This window comes from Odocoileus virginianus, chromosome 25 (assembly GCF_023699985.2).
Source record: "Odocoileus virginianus isolate 20LAN1187 ecotype Illinois chromosome 25, Ovbor_1.2, whole genome shotgun sequence".
Taxonomy (NCBI): Eukaryota; Metazoa; Chordata; class Mammalia; order Artiodactyla; family Cervidae; genus Odocoileus; species Odocoileus virginianus.
In genome coordinates this window covers 35241908-35260849 of record NC_069698.1, presented here as the reverse complement: position 1 = coordinate 35260849, position 18942 = coordinate 35241908, and the positions used below count along the sequence as shown (strand labels likewise).

The 18942-nt window shown below is 37.6% G+C and overlaps 1 protein-coding gene across 2 annotated transcripts in view; it reads left to right on the top strand.

The window, feature by feature from the left end:
* The window catches only part of TMPRSS15 (transmembrane serine protease 15), a 137876-nt gene that overhangs the window by 29140 nt on the left and 89794 nt on the right, over positions 1-18942 (top strand). For both annotated transcript variants that reach the window (XM_070455233.1, XM_070455231.1), the window contains one exon: positions 6836-6947. In XM_070455233.1, coding sequence (XP_070311334.1) covers positions 6836-6947 — 112 coding nt within the window. The remainder of the gene's footprint in view (positions 1-6835; positions 6948-18942) is intronic.

Sequence of the window (18942 nt, the reverse complement as noted above, 5' to 3'; positions counted from 1 at the left end):
CTATCTTTATCCAGGATTTACAGTCATGTAGGTTGTTTTATTCATTATTTGGCTTCCGTGGTGACTCAGATGGTAAAGAATCTACCCACAATGCAGGAGACCCCAGGTTCATAAACTTGGTCAGATCCCTGGATTGGGAAGATCCCTTGGAAGAGGAAATGGCAAACCACCCCCATATTCTTGCCTGGAGAGTTCCATTGCCAGAGGAGCCTGGCAGGCCACAGTCCATGGGGTCACAAAGCATCGGACATGACTTAGCGACTAACATTTTCACTCTCACACTTTCATTCGTTACTTAATCATAAATGATTGTGAGTACTTCACCTCAGCCCCACCTCAAACTTGTGCTCAAATTGTAGCACAATTTCTAGAAGAAAGCCCTGTTCATCAATTTACATTCACTGAAAGATTATTGTAAGAGAACTATCCGTGTGAAATTGACCTATGCTCTCTCTTCTCTCCCTTATTCCTCCAGCTGTGAGCTCTAATTCTACTCAGTGTTATTAATAGAGTCATATTAATGTTAACTTCCTAAACAGCTTCCTTTTTAGGCTTTAGTTATTTAGGTTTTCAAGACTTATAGCTGACGATAGCAGAACCAAGATTTCTTTAAATTGTTTTTTTCTTCTGATGAGGATTGCATCAGCAGGAAAGTTCACTTTTTAGCTGACCTGTGAGAAGAAAAAGTGCTGACCCACACCCTTCAGGTCAATGTTCAAGCCTATTTTGGAAGCTGGCAAGTGTCTCCATAGGTTTTTTGTGTCTCATGTGTACATACAAAACAGACTTGGGCGGGTGGGCAGAGATCACTTTTGATGTGTGTGTGTGTGTGTGTGTGTGTGTGTGTATAATAGTCACTCAGTCAGTCCAACTCTTTACTTCCCTATGGACTGTAGCCCACCAGGCTCCTCTGTCCCTGGAATTCTCCAGGAAAGAATAATACTGGAGTGGGTTGCCATGCCCTTTTCCAGTTTGATGTATATTCCTGGAGAATTCAGTGTGCTGAGCAAACACACTACTAAAAAACAATGAGCCAGCAGAGGGAGCTCTCAGTGGGTCCTAAGAACACACCTATATGAATCCCATTCCATTATAGTCAGTTTTGTATAGTGCAATAGAATGGCTGATAGTATAATATTGGACAAGTTCATTTATTTCCCACTGAGAGTTTTTTCTTAGCACCACTCTAAAAAGCACTTGTAGTCTAAAAAATTGTAATCCTGAATACTTAGTAATAACACTCAGCCATGGCTGGGTTATATTTGTTTTTCCAGAAGTATGCTCTGTTTCATGTCTTAAGTAACATTCAGCTCAATTAAAACAGTCACTCAGTCAGGTAACTCTGCAGCCCCGTGGACTGCAGCGCGTCAGGCTTCTCCATCCATCACCAATTCCCGGGGCTTGCTCAAACTGTGTCCTTAGAGTCAGTGGTGCCATCCAACCATCTCATCCTCTGTCGTCCCCTTCTCCTCCTGTCTATAATCTTTCCCAGCATCAGGGTCTTTTCTAAGGAGTCAGTTCTTCGCATCAGGTAGCCAAAGTATTGAGACTTCAGCTTCCGCATCAGTCCTTCCAATGAGTATTTGGAAGCATTGTATCTATTATTTTTGCAGAAACAAATCCTTCTTGACTGATTTCCTTTAGGATGGACTGGGTGGATCTCCTTGCAGTCCAAGGGACTCTCAAGAGTCTTCTCCAGCACCACAGTTCAAAAATATCAATTCTTTGGTGCTCAGCTTTCTTTATAGTTCAACTCTCACATCCATACATGACTACTGGAAAAACCATAGCTTTAACTAGATGGACCTTTGTTGGCAAAGTAATGTCTCTGCTTTTTAAGATGTTGTCTAGGTTTGTCATAGCTGTTATAAGTAGTTCAATACTATTGTAACTTTAAATGCCTTCAGGAATGTTCTTCTTAATCTTTTCTCAAATGCAGGAATTCCCAAAGTCCCTTTAGAGCATAAATTGATCTGTAGATTATCCATTTCCACTAAAATTCAGCAACTTCATAGAAAACTGACCACACAAACTGATCATGTCCTTAAGGGGAAACTAAATATTATGAAAGAGGAGAGTGAAAGAGCTGGCTTAAAACTCAACATTCAAAAAATGAAGATCATGTCATCTGGTCCCATCACTTCATGGCAAATAGATGGGGAAGCAATAGAAACAGTGATAGACTTTATTTTCTTGGGCTCCAAAATCACTGTGGACAGTGATTGCAGACATGAAATTCAAAGATGCTTACTCCTTGGAAAGAAAGCTGTGACAAACCTAAAGAGCATATTAAAAAAACATCACTTTGCTGACAAAGGTCTGTCTAGTCAAAGCTTTAGTTTTTCCAGTAGTCATGCATGGATGTGAGAGTTGGACCCTAAAGACGGCTGAGCACTGAAGAATTGATACTTTTGAACTGTGATGTTGGAGAAGACTCTTGAGAGCCCCCTTGGACTGCAAGGAGATCAAAGCCGTCAATTGCAAAGGAAATATTGAATATTGAATATTCAATCCTGAATATTCATTGGAAGGACTGATGCTGAAGCTGAAACTCCAATATTTTGGCCACCTGATGCGAAGAACTGACTCTGGAAAAGACCCTGATGCTGGGAAAGATTGAAGGCAGGAGGAGAAGGGGACGACAGAGGATGAGATGGTTGGATGGCATCACCAACTCAATGGACATGAGTTTGAGCAAGCTCTAGGAGATAGTAAAGGACAGGGAAGGCTGGTGTGCTGCAGTCCCTGGGGTTGCAAAAAGTCAGATACGACTTGGTGTCTGAACAACAAAAAAATACTATGATAAATAATATTAACAATATAAGACAATTACAATTTATCACTGACACTATAATTCAAGAAAGATGGCAAGAGGCTATGCTCTGAAGCATTCAGGATTCCAGTGCCTCCACCATACCTTCTGAGCCAAGTTATTCCCTGGATTCCTTGCAACCTGCTGACAGACAACAGAAGAATGTTATAGAAGATCTTTTAAGAAGTCATATCTAGAAATAAATACAATAATTTCCACCATAGTTTATTAACCAGACTATGTCATGTGACCCATTTGGAGGTATGCAATCTAGTCATGCACCTAGAAAGGGACTGAGTGAAGGGATGGCAAACATACAACCATCTTTGCCAACAGGCACATGGTTCAGCTTTTTTGGAAATTTATTAATCCTGTTGTGCAGCCCAAAGCTGTTGATACCTTTCCCCACAAATACGTAGTGAGTGGACGAGGCTGCTGCTGCTAAGTCGCTTCAGTCGTGTCCGACTCTGTGCGACCCCATAGACGGCAGCCCACCAGGCTCCGCCATCCCTGGGATTCTCCAGGCAAGAACACTGGAGTGGGCTGCCATTTCCTTCTCCAGTGCATGAAAAAGTGAAAAGTGAAAGTGAAGTCTCTCAGTTGTGTCTGACTCTTCCCAACCCCATGGACTGCAACCTACCAGGCTCCTCCGTCCATGGGATTTTCCAGGCAAGAATACTGGAGTGGGGTGCCATTGCCTTCTCCGGTGTGGACGAGGAGGATTACTAAAATGTTATCAGCTTTGCAAATAGGATTTACACATTCTAAAACTGGTCTTGTTTTGTTCCCTTTTTTATTTCTTTTTTTTTCTTTTTATTTTTCCTGGTTGTTGCAAAGTGGTATTACAAATGTGATCTATATTATAATTTTAAAACACTGGATTGATGAAATTCTTTTAATTTCATTTCCTCTTTCATTTACAATTTCTCTCTCTCTCTTTCTCTCACACACACACACACACACACACACACACATGCACACATACACCCCTGCTTTTCAACTCAAAGAGATTTGAGTGATGTCATTATGATAGCTTTATATATTGTGGTATTAAGATAATATTAGATATTAGGTAAGACTGCCTGTCTTTGAATCGTTGCTTATAAGCTGGGAGAACTTATGCTAGCTACTTAACTCCTCTGTACCTGTTTCCCTACCTAAAACATCATAAGGTTGTGGTGAAGAGAACATTATTAATACTTATATAGTGACCTTAGGGAAGGCTAGTACATAAGAAATACTCCACCAATGCTAACAGCTGTATTTTATTGCTGGTAGGATTAATTGCTCTTCCTCACTGAGTTCCTGAGTATTATAGTTTAAATATAAACTATTTACAATAGTAGTGGATTTTCATGCATTGCCAATAATCTTGGAGTCCACATGTTTCTTTACAAACTGTGATTAAAAGGCTCCATATATCATTTAAAATACAAGCAGACATTATTCTTACTTTTATGATCAATGAAGCTAAGGGATTAACGGTCTCATTTATTTGGTGTGGTTTGTGATAGACAGCTTTGAATGAACAAGGGAGTTCTTTTACAGCTAGGAAATTGTTTAGTTCTGCCTTAAAAAGTCATATTTTCACTGTTTACTTTCAAATCACATAAGCTGGCCATAATTGTCCTTTTTGCTCCAGTAAGTATAACACACCAATTGAGTCAGTTCTCTCAACAAATTACAGATTTTCCCTTTTATTTTCTGAAATCTATGATATTAGATTGTTATCTTTTCTGTTCTTTTTTGTTCTTTTTTTTATTTATTTTTATTAGTTGGAGGCTAATTACTTTACAATATTGTAATGGTTTTTGCCATATATTAACATGAATCAGCCATGGATTTACATGTGTTCCCCATCCTGTACCCTCCTCCCACCTCCTTCCCTATCCCATCCCTCTGGGTCATCCCAGTGCACCAGCCCTGAGCACTTGTCTCATGCATCCAACCTGGACTGGTCATGTTTCACACTTGATAATATAATTTTTTTTTTCTTTCTTTTGTCACCTGCTGGGAACTAGGCTACAACAATCCCATGCATAATCCAATACAATTAACTCCTAGGCCATTGTTCTTAACAGACTTTGAATCTTAAAATGTATCTACTTTTCTTAATGCCTTTACCTTATATGCCTTTAAAACATATATGCCCAAAGTAGTAAAAAGTCAACCAAAATGCAATATTTTTATCTAGATTTCCATTTGCTGTTCAATTTCTTTCTTTTGTTCATGCAAAATATTTCATGTCACGTAATAGCTTGTATTTTATAACTTGACAGCATTTTTGTATAATGTTAGGATGGGCTTTTTCCATCTATCAATTTGGGATTAGCTTATGCTAGCACTCAGATTGCAAGAGCAGCAAGCTGATTTTGATAAATTTCCTTATTTCCCTGCCTTCCATCAACACATCTGGCTATGAGGAATTAATAACATGCCAAGAAATAAAGGACACATTTCAGAAGTCTTTATTTTAAAATATAATATCAATAGAACTAAGTATACAGAAAATAACCTAAGAGAAATAATTTTATTTTTAATACATATGATACATAGCAAGTATAAAATGAAAAGCTGCTAATTAATGACTCCTGGTTCATGTTTTCAAAAAGGTTTACTCTAATTGGAAATGATTCATATGAAAACTAAGGTCAGTAGTGATGCATGACATTAAAGAGAATGGCTTCCCAGGTGGTACAGTGTTAAACAGTCTGCCTGCCAATGCAGGAGGCGCAAGTGACATGGGTTTTATTCTTGGGTCAGGAAGTGAAGTGAGGTCGCTCAGCCATGTCTGACTTTTTGCAGCCCCATGGACTGTAGCCTACCAGGCTTCCGCGTCCGAGTGATTTTCCAGGCAAGAATACTGGAGTGGGTTGCCATTTCCTTCTCCAGGGTATCTTCCCAACTCAGGGATCAAAACCCGGTCTCCCGCATTGCAGGCAGACACTTTAACCTCTGAGCCACCAGGGAAGCCCCAAGTGAAAGTGAAAGTAGCTCAGTTGTGTCTGACTCTTTGTGAACCCATGGACTACACAGTCCATCGAATTCTCCAGGCCTTCTCCAGGCCACATGCTGGAGTGGCTAGCCTTTCCCTTCTCCGGTGGATCTTCCCAACCCAGGGATCGAACCCAGGTCTCCCGCATTGCAGGCTAATTCTTTCCCAGCTGAGCCACAGAGGAAGCCCTTTATTCCTGGGTCGGGAAGTTCCCCTGAAATATGAAATGGCAGCACATTGCAATATTCTTGCCTGGAGAATTCCATGGGCAGAAGGGCCTGGTGGGCTGGAGTCCATAGTGTTGCAAATAGTCGGACACAACTGAGCACTGAGCATTCTGACACTCTGATACTTTAGCACTTTGACTTGACATAAATATATTCATGCTACAAGAATTAAAAAAGGAAAGTGAGTTGTCATAGGAAGGAAAAACACATCCAGAGATGCCGAATAAAAATACTGAACTAGATTGTGAGTCTATCATATAAAAGGAGCAAAAGAGAAGTCTAGAAGTTGTGTGCAGTAGATTGAATGGAAAGTTCTCTTCAAGCCACTTGCACCATATGTTTCATTTGCCTGGTCATATTCTGACCATTTTCAGAAGACAAGTCACTTAGTACACATAGTTGAAACTCACTCTAGCTCCAACTTAATGGGGAAAATAAAACGGAGAACACAGTAGTTATTTGTTTAAATTGGATGTTTATAATTCAAATATATATTTTTTCTACAAATGTGAAAAAATAAACTAAAATGCAACTTAGTTATGGGTATTTAGAAATAGGATGCTTTTCTACTTTTATGGACTCTACGGTGGGCTGTGTAAAAGTATCTGAAAATAAGTAATAGATTTAAAACATGAAATTTGATCTACTTCCATTTGATCATTTTGGTTTTGTGAAATAGCCTCCTGTAGATTTAGTCATGAGTGTTCTATTAAGATTCGTTAGCCAATTTGAATGCCATTTCATTTGAGAAATGCTTCCAAGATGATTTTTTGTCTGACATTAATTTCCTCTTTTTCACAGCCACAGCTTGTGATGGAAGATTTTTGTTGACTGGATCTTCTGGATCCTTCGAGGCTCCCCATTATCCCAAGCCTTCTAATAATACAAGTCTTGTTTGTCGGTGGATTATACGGTAATAAACCACCTTTTATTCCATGTACTTAAGTCGTAAAGTCTTTCTCTAATGCAGGAAGTCTTAGCATCTTTAGTAATGCATTTATTTTCTGGACAGTTGTTTCCATTAGCTACAAAGCAAAGGCTTTCCATCTGATATACTATCTAAGAAGTTTCTTCCTCATTCTTAACCTTTTAAAAAAGAATTTTGCCCTATAAATGGGGCCATCTCATTGGGCTCTATAGCAAGTTTTTTCTTTTTTCCCCCATATGGTTGTCACAAATCAAGTGCTATCAAAATGAACAGCACGCCTGTGTATCTGTATATCACAAGAAACCATATTTCCTTCAGCTGCATCCTGACTGCAGAATAGTTCCTTTCTCATTATGCTTGTATCTATATGAAATATCCTATGTTGTGATTTGGTCATGCAGATCAAGATATGGGATACCCTCTATACTCATCCTCTTTGTTGTATCTTGAATAACACTTAGTTCATTTACTATATACTGACCTCCAAGTCTTAATTCAGTTGATGAATGCAATCATTATGATAATCAAAATAATCAAACTGCTGATATCCAGTCTACCTTAATATATGCCTAAGCATTTTTCACAGAGGAGTAATGTTTCTCCCAGATATTCCAAGAGTATCATTTGTACTCAAATAAATATAAGTAATACTGAAATAAGCTCATTGCAATCTTTTAAAGTGCAAGACTTCTCATAACCTTAGATAAGTTAAGTTGCAAGTAAATATCCCCCCAAATATACAGTTGACCTTGAACAACAGAAGATTTAGAGGTGCTAACATCCTGTGCAGTCAAAATCTGTGTATAACATTATAGTTGGCCCTCTGTTCTATAGTTTCCTATGGTTTGTGTAGTGGCGTAGTATCTACTTTTTGAAAAAAAAAAAAATCCACATATAAGTGGACCCACACTCTTCCAACCAGTATTGTTCAAGAGTCAACTGTATATTTCCTATTAAGCCACTGAGATTTCCCCCCCACAGAGTATTCAACACACATGCTCTGTGGAATTCACTTTGAGAAATGAATTCTAGTTAGCTCATTTCTCTTAACAGCTGGAAGAGATTTTGGTTTCCCAATCTGACCTACCATATATTTATTTTCATCATTATGATGACTCAATAGAAAGTGGGGAATCAATATAACAACTGATCAAACAAGGTTGAAAGACAGAGCCTCGGGTTCTTGCCAAAAAAGTGATAGGAAATGGCCCCATAAATATTGTAGACATATTCCAGAGAGGACATGAGATATGAAGGGAAGATTGTTCTAAACACATTTATTTGGCATTATTCAGGGGAAAAAGAACATGCTGTTCTGTTTAAATAATTTCTATTTTGGAGCACAGCCCTATGTAAGCTATATGATATAACTAGAAGCACACTTTCTTCTTTTCAGTGCTCTAAACAGCATGTTGTTGCTGTTGTTTAGTCACTAAGTCATGTCCAATTCTTGCTACCCCATGGACCATAGTCCACTAGGCTCCTTTGTCTATGGTATTTTCCAGGCAAGAATACTTGAGTAGGCTGTCATTTCTTTCTCCAGGGAATCTTCCTGACTCAGGGAGGAAACCTGTGTCTCCTACATGCACAGACAGATTCTTTACCACTGAGCCACTTGGGAAGTACCTAAGCAAAACACTACTTGTGTGCAAAATATAAGATTTTGCATATTGAAAATGGCAGTTCTAAGTAATTCTCAAGTGAAAAAAAATTTTTTAATTAATTTATCTATTTATTTTACTTTACAACATTGTATTGGTTTTGCCATACATTGACTTGAATCTGCCATGGGTGTACATGTGTCCCCCATCCTGAACCCCTCTCCCACCTCCCTCCCCATCCCATCCCTCTGGGTCATCCCAGTGCACCAGCCACAAGCATTCTGTATCATGCATCCGAACCTGGACTGGCGATTCGTTTCACATATGATAATTTACATGTTTCAATGCCATTCTCCCAAATCATCCCACCCTTGCCCTCTCCCACAGAGTCCAAAAGACTGTTGAATACATCTGAGTCTCTTTTGCTGTCTTGCATACAGGGTTATCGTTACCATCTTTCTAAATTCCATATAATTGCATTAGTATACTGTATTGGTGTTTTTCTTTCTGGCTTACTTCACTCTGTATAATAGGTTCCAGTTTCATCCACCTCATTAGAACTGATTCAAATGTATTCTTTTCAATGGCTGAGTAATATCCCACTGTGTATATATGTACCACAACTTTCTTATCCATTCGTTTGCTGATGGGCGTCTAGGTTGCTTCCATGTCCTGGCTATTATAAACAGTGCTGCAATGAACATTGGGGTACACGTGTCTCTTTCAATTCTGGTTTCTTCAGTGTGTATGCCCAGCAGCGAGATTGCTGGGTCATATGGAGTTCTATTTCCAGTTTTTTAAGGAATCTCCACACTGTTTTCCATAGTGGCTGTACTAGTTTGCATTCTCACCAACAGTGTAAGAGGGTTTCCTTTTCTCCACACCCTCTCCAGCATTTATTGCTTGTAGACTTTTGGATAGCAGCCATTCTGACTGGCATGTAATGGTACTCCATTGAGGTTTTGATTTGCATTTCTCTGATAATGAGTGATGTTGAGCATCTTTTCATGTGTTTGTTAGCCATCTGTATGTCTTCTTTGGAGACATTCTGTTTAGTTCTTTGGCCCATTTCTTGATTGGGTCATTTATTTTTCTGGAATTGAGCTAGAGGAGTTGCTAATATATTTTTGAGATTAATTCCTTGTCCATTGCTTCATTTGCTATTATTTTCTCCCATTCTGAAGGCTGTCTTTTCACCTTGCTTATAGTTTCCTTTGTTGTGCAAAAGTTTTTAATTTTAACTAGGTCCCATTTGTTTATTTTTGCTTTTATTTCCAATATTCTGGGAGGTGGGTCATAGAGGATCCTGCTGTGGTTTATGTTGGAGAGTGTTTGCCTATGTTTTCCTCTAGGAGTTTTATAGTTTCTGGTCTTACATTTAGATGTTTAATCCATTTTGAGTTTATTTTTGTGTATGGTATTAGAAAGTGTCCTAGTTTCATTCATTTACAAGTGGTTGACCAGTTTTCCCAGCACCACTTGTTAAAGAGATTGTCTTTCCTCCATTGTATATCCTTGCCTCCTTTGTCTAAGATAAGGTGTCCATAGGTGCATGGATTTATCTCTGGGCTTTCTATTTTGTTCCACTGATCTATATTTATGTCTTTGTGCCAGTACCATACTGTCTTGATGACTGTGGCTTTGTAGTAGAGCCTGAAGTCAGGCAGGTTGATTCCTCCAGTTCCATTCTTCTTTCTCAAGATTGCTTTGGCTATTTGAGGTTTTTTTTGTATTCCCATACAAATTGTGAAATTATTTGTTTTAGTTCTGTGAAGAATGCCGTTGGTAGTTTGATAGGGATTGCATTGAATCTATAGATTGTTTTGGATAGTATACTCATTTTCACTTTATTGATCCTTCTGATCCATGAACATGGTATATTTCTCCCTCTGTTTGTGTCCTCTTTGATTTCTTTCACCAGTGTTTTATAGTTTCCTATATATAGGTCTTTTGTTTCTTTAGGTAGATATATTCTTAAGTATTTTATTCTTTTTGTTGCAATGGTGAATGGTATTGTTTCCTTAATTTCTCTTTCTGTTTTCTCATTGTTAGTGTATAGGAATACAAGGGATTTCTGTGTGTTAATTTTATATCCTGCAACTTTACTATATTCATTGATTAGCTCTAGTAGTTTTCTGGTGTAGTCTTTAGGGTTTTCTATGTAGAGGATCATATTATCTGCAAACAGTGAGAGTTTTACTTCTTCTTTTCCAATCTGGATTCCTTTTATTTCATTTTCTGCTCTGATTGCTGTGGCCAAAACTTCCAAAACTATATTAAATAGTAGTGGTGAGAGTGGGCACCCTTGTCTTGTTCCTGACTTTAGGGGAAATGCTTGCAATTTTTCACCATTGAGGATAATGTTTGCTGAGGGTTTGTCATCCATTTATGATACAAACCCTCCAGGAAGCAGGATTAGAAGGAACATACCTCAGACATAATAAAAGCTATATATGAAAATTTTTTTAATTTAATATTTATTTTTAAAATATGAGGAAATAATTTCTGATAATCACATTTAAAAAGAAGATTTATAAATGGCTATTAGTACTGTTTTTAGTATAATGAAAAAATATTCCATTCATTACCCAAAATGTCAGCAGAAAGTCTTAGAAAAATCTTAAATTACTTCCTTTAAAAAGGGAAATAAAATTAATTCTAACTGGTCGATGATGCGTTCCTAACTGCACAATGATTTCTTGATGAAAATCTTTTGAACTTTATGAATACTAAATAATAATAATTTAATTTTTATGTAATTAATATTTAATCATCCTCCATTTCTTAGTAAATCTAGGTCAAGTCTTCAGGGAAGTCTTATAAGCTGACCACAATAAGCAATATTATTTTTTATGTAATAGTAATATTATTTAGGCATAATCACATTATATTAATTAAAGATTTTTATGGTCTGTTCTTTTTATTTCCTTTCAATCACTTAATTTTTAAAACTATTTTAAGAAATCCACCATTAATTAGGGATGATTTTTAAAACCTACAAAATCTAAAATATTGCTCTAAGTAAATACTCTACTGCATCATAAAATTATTATTTAAAAGTATATCAATTTTCTAAGTGTATTTTCTTCTCAAAACTGATTATTACATTAGATGATTGTTTGTTTTCTTAATGGTGATCAAAGTAGGGATTAAAGCAATAATGTTTCTTACAAGCTTGGAGAGCCAGTAGCCAGCAGAGAAATGGTTATGATACAGTTAAACTATATTTTCAAATTATATTAAGGCCACATGTAATGAGAGTGTCCATGATGAAGGATGTGAGTGTTGAAGATAGTCTGTGTGGCTTCAAACCTGGTCTCCTCACATTCAACATCTATGATCTCAGGCAAATGACTAAATCTCTTAGACTCAAAATTTCTATGTCTATAGAGGTCAGGGCCTCTAACTACAGGGATCAAGTTCAGTTCAGTTCAGTTCAGTTCAGTCGCTCATCCATGTCCAACTCTTTGTGACCCCATGAATCGCAGCATGCCAGGCCTCCCTGTCCATCACCAACTCCCAGAGTTTACTCAAACTCATGCCCATCGAGTCAGTGATGCCATCCAGCCATCTCATCCTCTGTCGTCCCCTTCTCCTTCTGCCCCCAATCCCTGCCAGCATCAGGGTCTTTTCCAATGAGTCAACTCTTTGCATGAGGTGACCAAAGTATTAGAGTTTCAGCTTCAGCATCAATCCTTCCAGTGAACACCCAGGATTGATCTCCTTCAGGATGAACTGGTTGAATCTCCTAGCTAAGTCCAAGGGACTCTCAAGAGTCTTCTCCAAGACCATAGTTCAAAAGCATCAATTTTTTGGTGTTCAGCTTTCTTCACAGTCCAACTCTCACATTCATACATGACCACTGGAAAAACCACAGCCTTGACCAGATGGACCTTTGTTGGCCAAGTAATGTCTCTGCTTTTTAATATGCTATCTAGGTTGGTCATAACTTTCCTTCCAAGGAGTAAGCGTCTTTTAATTTCATGGCTGCAGTCACCATATGCAGTGATTTTGGAGCCCCAAAAAATAAAGTCTGACACTGTTTCCACTGTTTCCCCATCTATTTGCCATGAGGTAATGGGACCAGATGCCATGATCTTAGTTTTCTGAATGTTGAGCTTTAAGCCAACTTTTTAACTCTGCTCTTTCACTTTCATCAAGGGGCTTTTAAGTTCTTCTTTACTTTCTGCCATAATGGTGGTGTCATCTGCATATCTGAGGTTATTGATATTTCTCCCAGCAATCTTGATTCCAGCTTGTGCTTCTTCCAGCCCAGCGTTTCTCATGATGTACTCTGCATATAAGTTAAATAAGCAGAGTGACAATATACAGCCTTGACCTACTCCTTTCCTATTTGGAACCAGTCTGTTTTCCCATGTCCAGTTCTAATTGTTGCTTCCTGACCTGCTTACAGGTTTCTCAAGAGACAGGTCAGGTGGTCTGATATTCCCATCTCTTTCAGAATTTTCCACAGTTTATTGTGATCCACACAGTCAAAGGCTTTGGTCAAAGTTATCATGAAATGTAAAACACTTAGTGCTCTATTAGGTGCTCAGTAAAACTGGGCTCTAGGTGAGTAGATATTGATACAAAAATGTAAAATATAAAAACTACATTTAGAAAAATACCCTTTCCCTTAAAAAATTCATAAGGTAGCCATGGCTAAAATTGCTAATCAATATCACCTTTATAAACGGCTACATTTTATTGCAAGTAAGTTGGCTTTTCTGAATCAGAAGTAGAACACAGCATGCACTCATTTCTCTCCTCCATCTTCAGTTATCTATTTTGAAAAAGTAAAGGGCTTCTGAACACAAAGTTTCTTAGAGAGCTTTTCTTGATCCCTTAGTTTCAAGGCTTAAAAACAACAATTGTTTAAAAAAAGAATCATTATTTTCTCAACTGGAGACACCAAACCGTTCATTAAAGAACAGAAATCACTCCTGAGGGGGTTGCTTATTTCATCTTCCTGTTTTCTTCTTTGATATTGGATTCCCTCAAGGTCTCACTTGCAGGCTCACTTCCCCCAATCCCTGAAGAGGCCTTTAGGAGGTGGAATTCTTCTAAACCGCTGCCACTGCCTGCTATTGTTCTTCTCAGTCTGGGCTGGGAAGATCTCATGCTCCCTGGTATTGATCTCCTCCCACCTCTGTCAACCTCCTGTGGTTACTAAATACATCTGAGGGCAGCCCTTGAGTGTAGCATCCTCTATATTTGCCTATCCTCCTCCAATGGGCCTCACACCTGGAGCATATAAAAATACACATCCCCTAATCCACTCCAGAACCACTGAATCTGATATCCACCGTTGAAGTCCACATGTCAGTATTTTAAAAAAATAAAACAACCTGCCAGTGCTCCACCCTCACTTTCCAGGCAGTAAACACTGGTCAGATCCAAAAACCTAGATATCTGTTTAGATGTTTTTTAATCCTGCACTGCTGGTCATGGAAATTTCAGTGTTGTCAACCCCACTCCTTGAAGAGTAAACTCTAGTCCTGCCTCCAGCCCATCATCAGGAATCTTATACAATGAGGTAATGTCCCAACTTGACATTTCCCTACAATGAAATTTAGAGTTTCAAAATTAACGATATGTGTTTTTTAACTGTCAAATAATAGATTTTACTTTATTAATTTTATTTTTATATTTTAAATTTAATTTTATGTTTTACACTGATTAAGACTTTAGTACAATCCTAAATAGAATTGATAGTATCAAACTTTTTTTTTATTGCTGATGTTATTAAGGGTTATAAGTGTGTTGGTCTTAATTTTTTTTCTTTTGATTTTTTATTTTTTTTCCTTTATCATTGTTATTTTATTTGTGATGAATGTCCCATTTCTCAATTGACTGAGTTATTACTAATACCTTACCAAAAATCTGAACTTTACATGGCCCTGGCCAGGAATCCTGGTTCAGTCAGTAGCCTCCACAGTCAGCCTCTGAAGTCAAGTGTCTTTTCAGTCCCCTTGTCTTTGGAGATTAGCCATCTCCCTATTATCAGCCCTTTCAGTATTTAGCCAGCTTCAACATTATCACCCATGCTTTGTTCTACTGTTCAGCATCCTCCTTTGTGAAGAGTTCAGGGAAACATAGTTCCTCCAAAACACTAAAGAGTTATTCACATTTCTGATCCCACACTTCAGTGAAACAATGTAATTATCAATAGAAATTGCCCTAGACACATTTCCTCAATCTGAAAATTAAAATTTGAACACTTTGCCCACAGAGCATTCATCACAATGTAGATCAGCCATTGGAAGTTTGATTATTGTGATCATCATAAGAACTGAACCATTCAACCAAATCAAGAGTTTAGAGACCAAATATATAGCAACTGATCCAAACTTTATTCAAGACTTACCAAAAAGGATGTATATAAAGGATGTTCCCAACTTTGAACCTGCCATGAATAAATCACACCATAGGAGATTTTCATACAGATGAGATAAATAGTTCTGTAGTCAGGAATAACTCACCTTTGTTCCCGCACAGATGTATCAATTTAACAATGATGTGTGGACCAAAACATATTTATGAAAATTCCAGAATTCAGTTTAGAAGTTGCATACCCTGGGTGAGTACAAAGCCAAGAACAGCTGCAATAAATGGGCAAGAAGATTAAGTTCATTTTAACCTCCATCAGCATTTCCCCCAACACAGCACAGCTCAACACAGGTCTTGACTCTCTACTTCTTCCTTGGAAGGAAAGAGAAGGGTGGAACATGCATCCAGTGTCCCAACTTTTCCAAGAGTTTCCAAAGGAACTAGTTTCTGTTCTCATATGTTTAACTAATGGACCTAGCATTGTTTGAATGCCTGAGAGATACTGAGAACAAATAGGAGTGGGTGCAGCTTGCTGTGATCAACAGGACTTGATACAATTAGGAAAAGATGAACAAATCAAGGCTTCTCCCTAAGGTGAAAAGAAAGAAGTGCAGGAAGTTCCCAACATTCTAGCTATTTCAACAACTTCCCCACCAACTGGTGCGTACGTTGCATGAGTGGGAAGTTGATGAACCAGCACAATTTGCATGACCTGGTGGATGCAGAGACTAAGGGATAGTGGGGTGACTTGCTGTGGTAGGAAGAGAAAACTTGCCCCCCACATTACAGACACCAGAGAGAGCAAGAAACAGGAACCACCGAAGAAGAACCCTGCCAGCCTCTTCTTGTTCTTCAGTTGCTCAGTCGTATCTGACTCTTTGTGACCCCAGGGACTGCAGCACCCCAGGCTTCCCTGTCCTTCACCATCTCCTGGAGCTTGCTCAGACTCATGTCCATTGAGTCAGTGTTGCCATCCAACCATCTCATCCTCTGTCATCCCCTTCTCCTCCTGCCTTCAATCTTTCCCAGCATCAGGGCCTTTTCCAATGAGTTGGCTTTCCGCATCAGGTGGCCAAAATATTGGAGCTTCAGCTTCAGCATCAGGACTTCCAATGAGTACTCAGGGTTGATTTCCTTTAGGATTGACTGGCTTGATCTCCTTGCAGTCCAAGGGACTCTCAAGAATCTTCTCCAACAACACAGTTTAAAAGTATCAATTCTTCAGCACTCAGCCTTCTTTAGGGTCCAACTCTCACATCTGTACAAGACCACTGGTAAAGCCATAGCTTTGACTATACGGACCTCTTTTGGTAGAGTCATGTCTCTGCTTTCTAATACCCTGTATAGGATTGTCATAGCTTTTCTTCCAAGGAGCAAGCAACTTTTAATTTCTTGACTGCAGTCACTGTCCGCAGCTATTTTGGAGCCCAAGAAAATCAAATCTGTCACTGTTTCCATTGTTTCCCCATCTATTTGCCATGAATTGATGGATGCCTTGATCTTAACTTTTTGAATGTTGAGTTTTAAGAGTTTTAAGCCAGCTTTTTCACTCTTTTCTTTCACTTTCATCAAGAGGTTCTTTAGTTCCTCTTTGTTTTCTGCCATAACGGTGGTGTCATCTGTATATCTGAGGTTATTGATATTTCTCCCAGCAATCTTGATTCCAGCTTGTGCTTTATCTAGCCTGGCATTTCAAATGATGTACTCTGCATATACGTTAAATAAACAGGGTGACAATATACAGACTTGACACACTCCTTTCCCAATTTGAAACCAGTCTGTTGTCCCATGTTCAGTTCTAACTGTTGCTTCTTGACCTACATACAGGTTTCTCAGGAGGCAGGTAAGGTGGTCTGGTATTCCCATCTCTTTAAGAATTTTCCACAGTTTGTTGTGAGCCACACAGACAAAGGCTTAGCATAGTCAATGAAGCAAAAGTTGATGTTTTTTTGGAATTCTCTTGTGTTTTCTGTGACCCAACAGATGTTGGTAATTTGATCCCTGGTTCCTTTGCCTTTTCTAAATCCAGTTTGTATATCTGGAATTTCTCGGTTCACTTACAGTTGAAGCCTGCCTTGGCAGATTTTGAGCGTGACCTTGCTAGCATGTGAAATGAGTGCAGTTGTGCAGTAGTTTGAGCATTCTTTGGCATTGCCCTTCTTTGGTATTGTGAGGCTCTAATTGCTTTGGAATAGTCAACGGATCTCAGAAGATCAAAAAGGAAATTAGAAAATATCTTGAAGCAAATGAAAACAAGCAAAAAAATAATAATAATAACAAAGCCTATGGGAATAGAGAAAAAGCAGTGCAAAGTGGGTTAACCTAGAAGAAAAGGATAAATTCATAGAACCATTTGATCTACTTGGATTGAATCATTAAGAAATACAAAGATCTTGGCAGACCAATTACTATTAAGAAAATTGAATCAGTAACCAGAGAACAGCAAAAAAAATACTGCAACACAATGCTTTTACTGGTGAATTCTACCAAATATTTAAAGATGAGTTAATACTAATGTTTCTCAAATTCTTCCATAACTTAAAAAAGAAGGCGTGTTTACAGATACCAAAGCCATAGAAAGTCACCTGAAGAAAATAAAACTCCAGTCCAAGACCCCTGACAAATATTAACATAAATTCACAAATCCTTAAGAAAAATAATAGCAAACCACATGCAATGGCAGATTGAAAGAATCATACACCATCACCAAGTGAGGTTCATCTCTGGAATGCATGGATGTTTCAATATATAAAAATCAGTCAATTTGATACACCATTATTAACAGATTGAAAGATAAAAATCACAGGATATTCTCAATAGATACAGATAAAGCTCTTGACAAAATTCAGTAGTCTTTAATGATAAAAAATAAATAAATAAATAAACACTCAACAAACTAGGAATAGAAGAAAATTACCTAAATAGAATAAAGGCCATATAAGAAAAAGCCCAGATTGATATCATACTAATTGATGAAAAAGTAAAGACTTTTCCTCTAAGATCAGGAATAAAACAAGGATGCCCCCTCTCATCATTTTTATTCAACATAGTACTGGAAGTTCTAGGCAGAACAATTAAGCAAGAAAAAAATATGCAGTGTATCCAAATAAGAAAGGAAGATGTAAAAATATCTGTTCCCAGAGGACAAGATCTTATATATAGAAAACCATAAATTTCACCAAAAAAGAGAGAGAGACAGAAAGAGAGAGAGAAAATGTTAAGAGTAATAAAGTAATTAAGAAAAGTTACAGGATACAAAAATTCACATAGAAAGATCACTTGTGTTTCTATACACTAATCATGCAAAAAGAAAATCAAGAAAATAATCCCATTTACAATAGCAGTGAAAAGAATAAAGTATAATACTTATAAATAAACTTAATCAAGGAGGTAAAAGTTTTAAACAGTGGAAATAATTAAACATGGCTGACATAATTTAAAGACAAATAAATGGAACGGCATCTCACATTTATGAATTGGAAGATAATGTCATTAAAATATAGTAATGTAATATAATGACATCCATACTACTGAAAATGATCTACAAGTTTATCACAATCCCTATCAAAGTCCCAATGACTTTAAAAAAATTAATTGGAAAAAAGAATCCTAAAAGTCAATTGAATCACAAGTGACCCAAAATAGCTAAAAAAATTTTGAGAAAGAGAACAAAGCCTCACATGTCTTGATTTCAAACTATATTACAAAGCTACGGTAATCAGTAAGTATAGTTCCAGCATAAAAACAGACATATAGACCAATGAAGAATAGAGAGGACAGAAATAACCCACACATATATGATCAAATCATCTTTAATAAGGATGGCAAAACTACACAATGGGGAAACAGTTGTCTCTTCAACAAATGGTGTTGGTAAAACTAGATATTCTGATGCAGAACAAAATTTGCCTTTATCTTACACCATACACAAAACCAACTCAAAATTAATTAAAGGTTTAAACATAAGACCTGAAATTATAAATCTCATAGAAGAGAATATGGAAGGAAAACTGCATAGCTTTGGTCTTCACAATGATTTCCTGAATTTG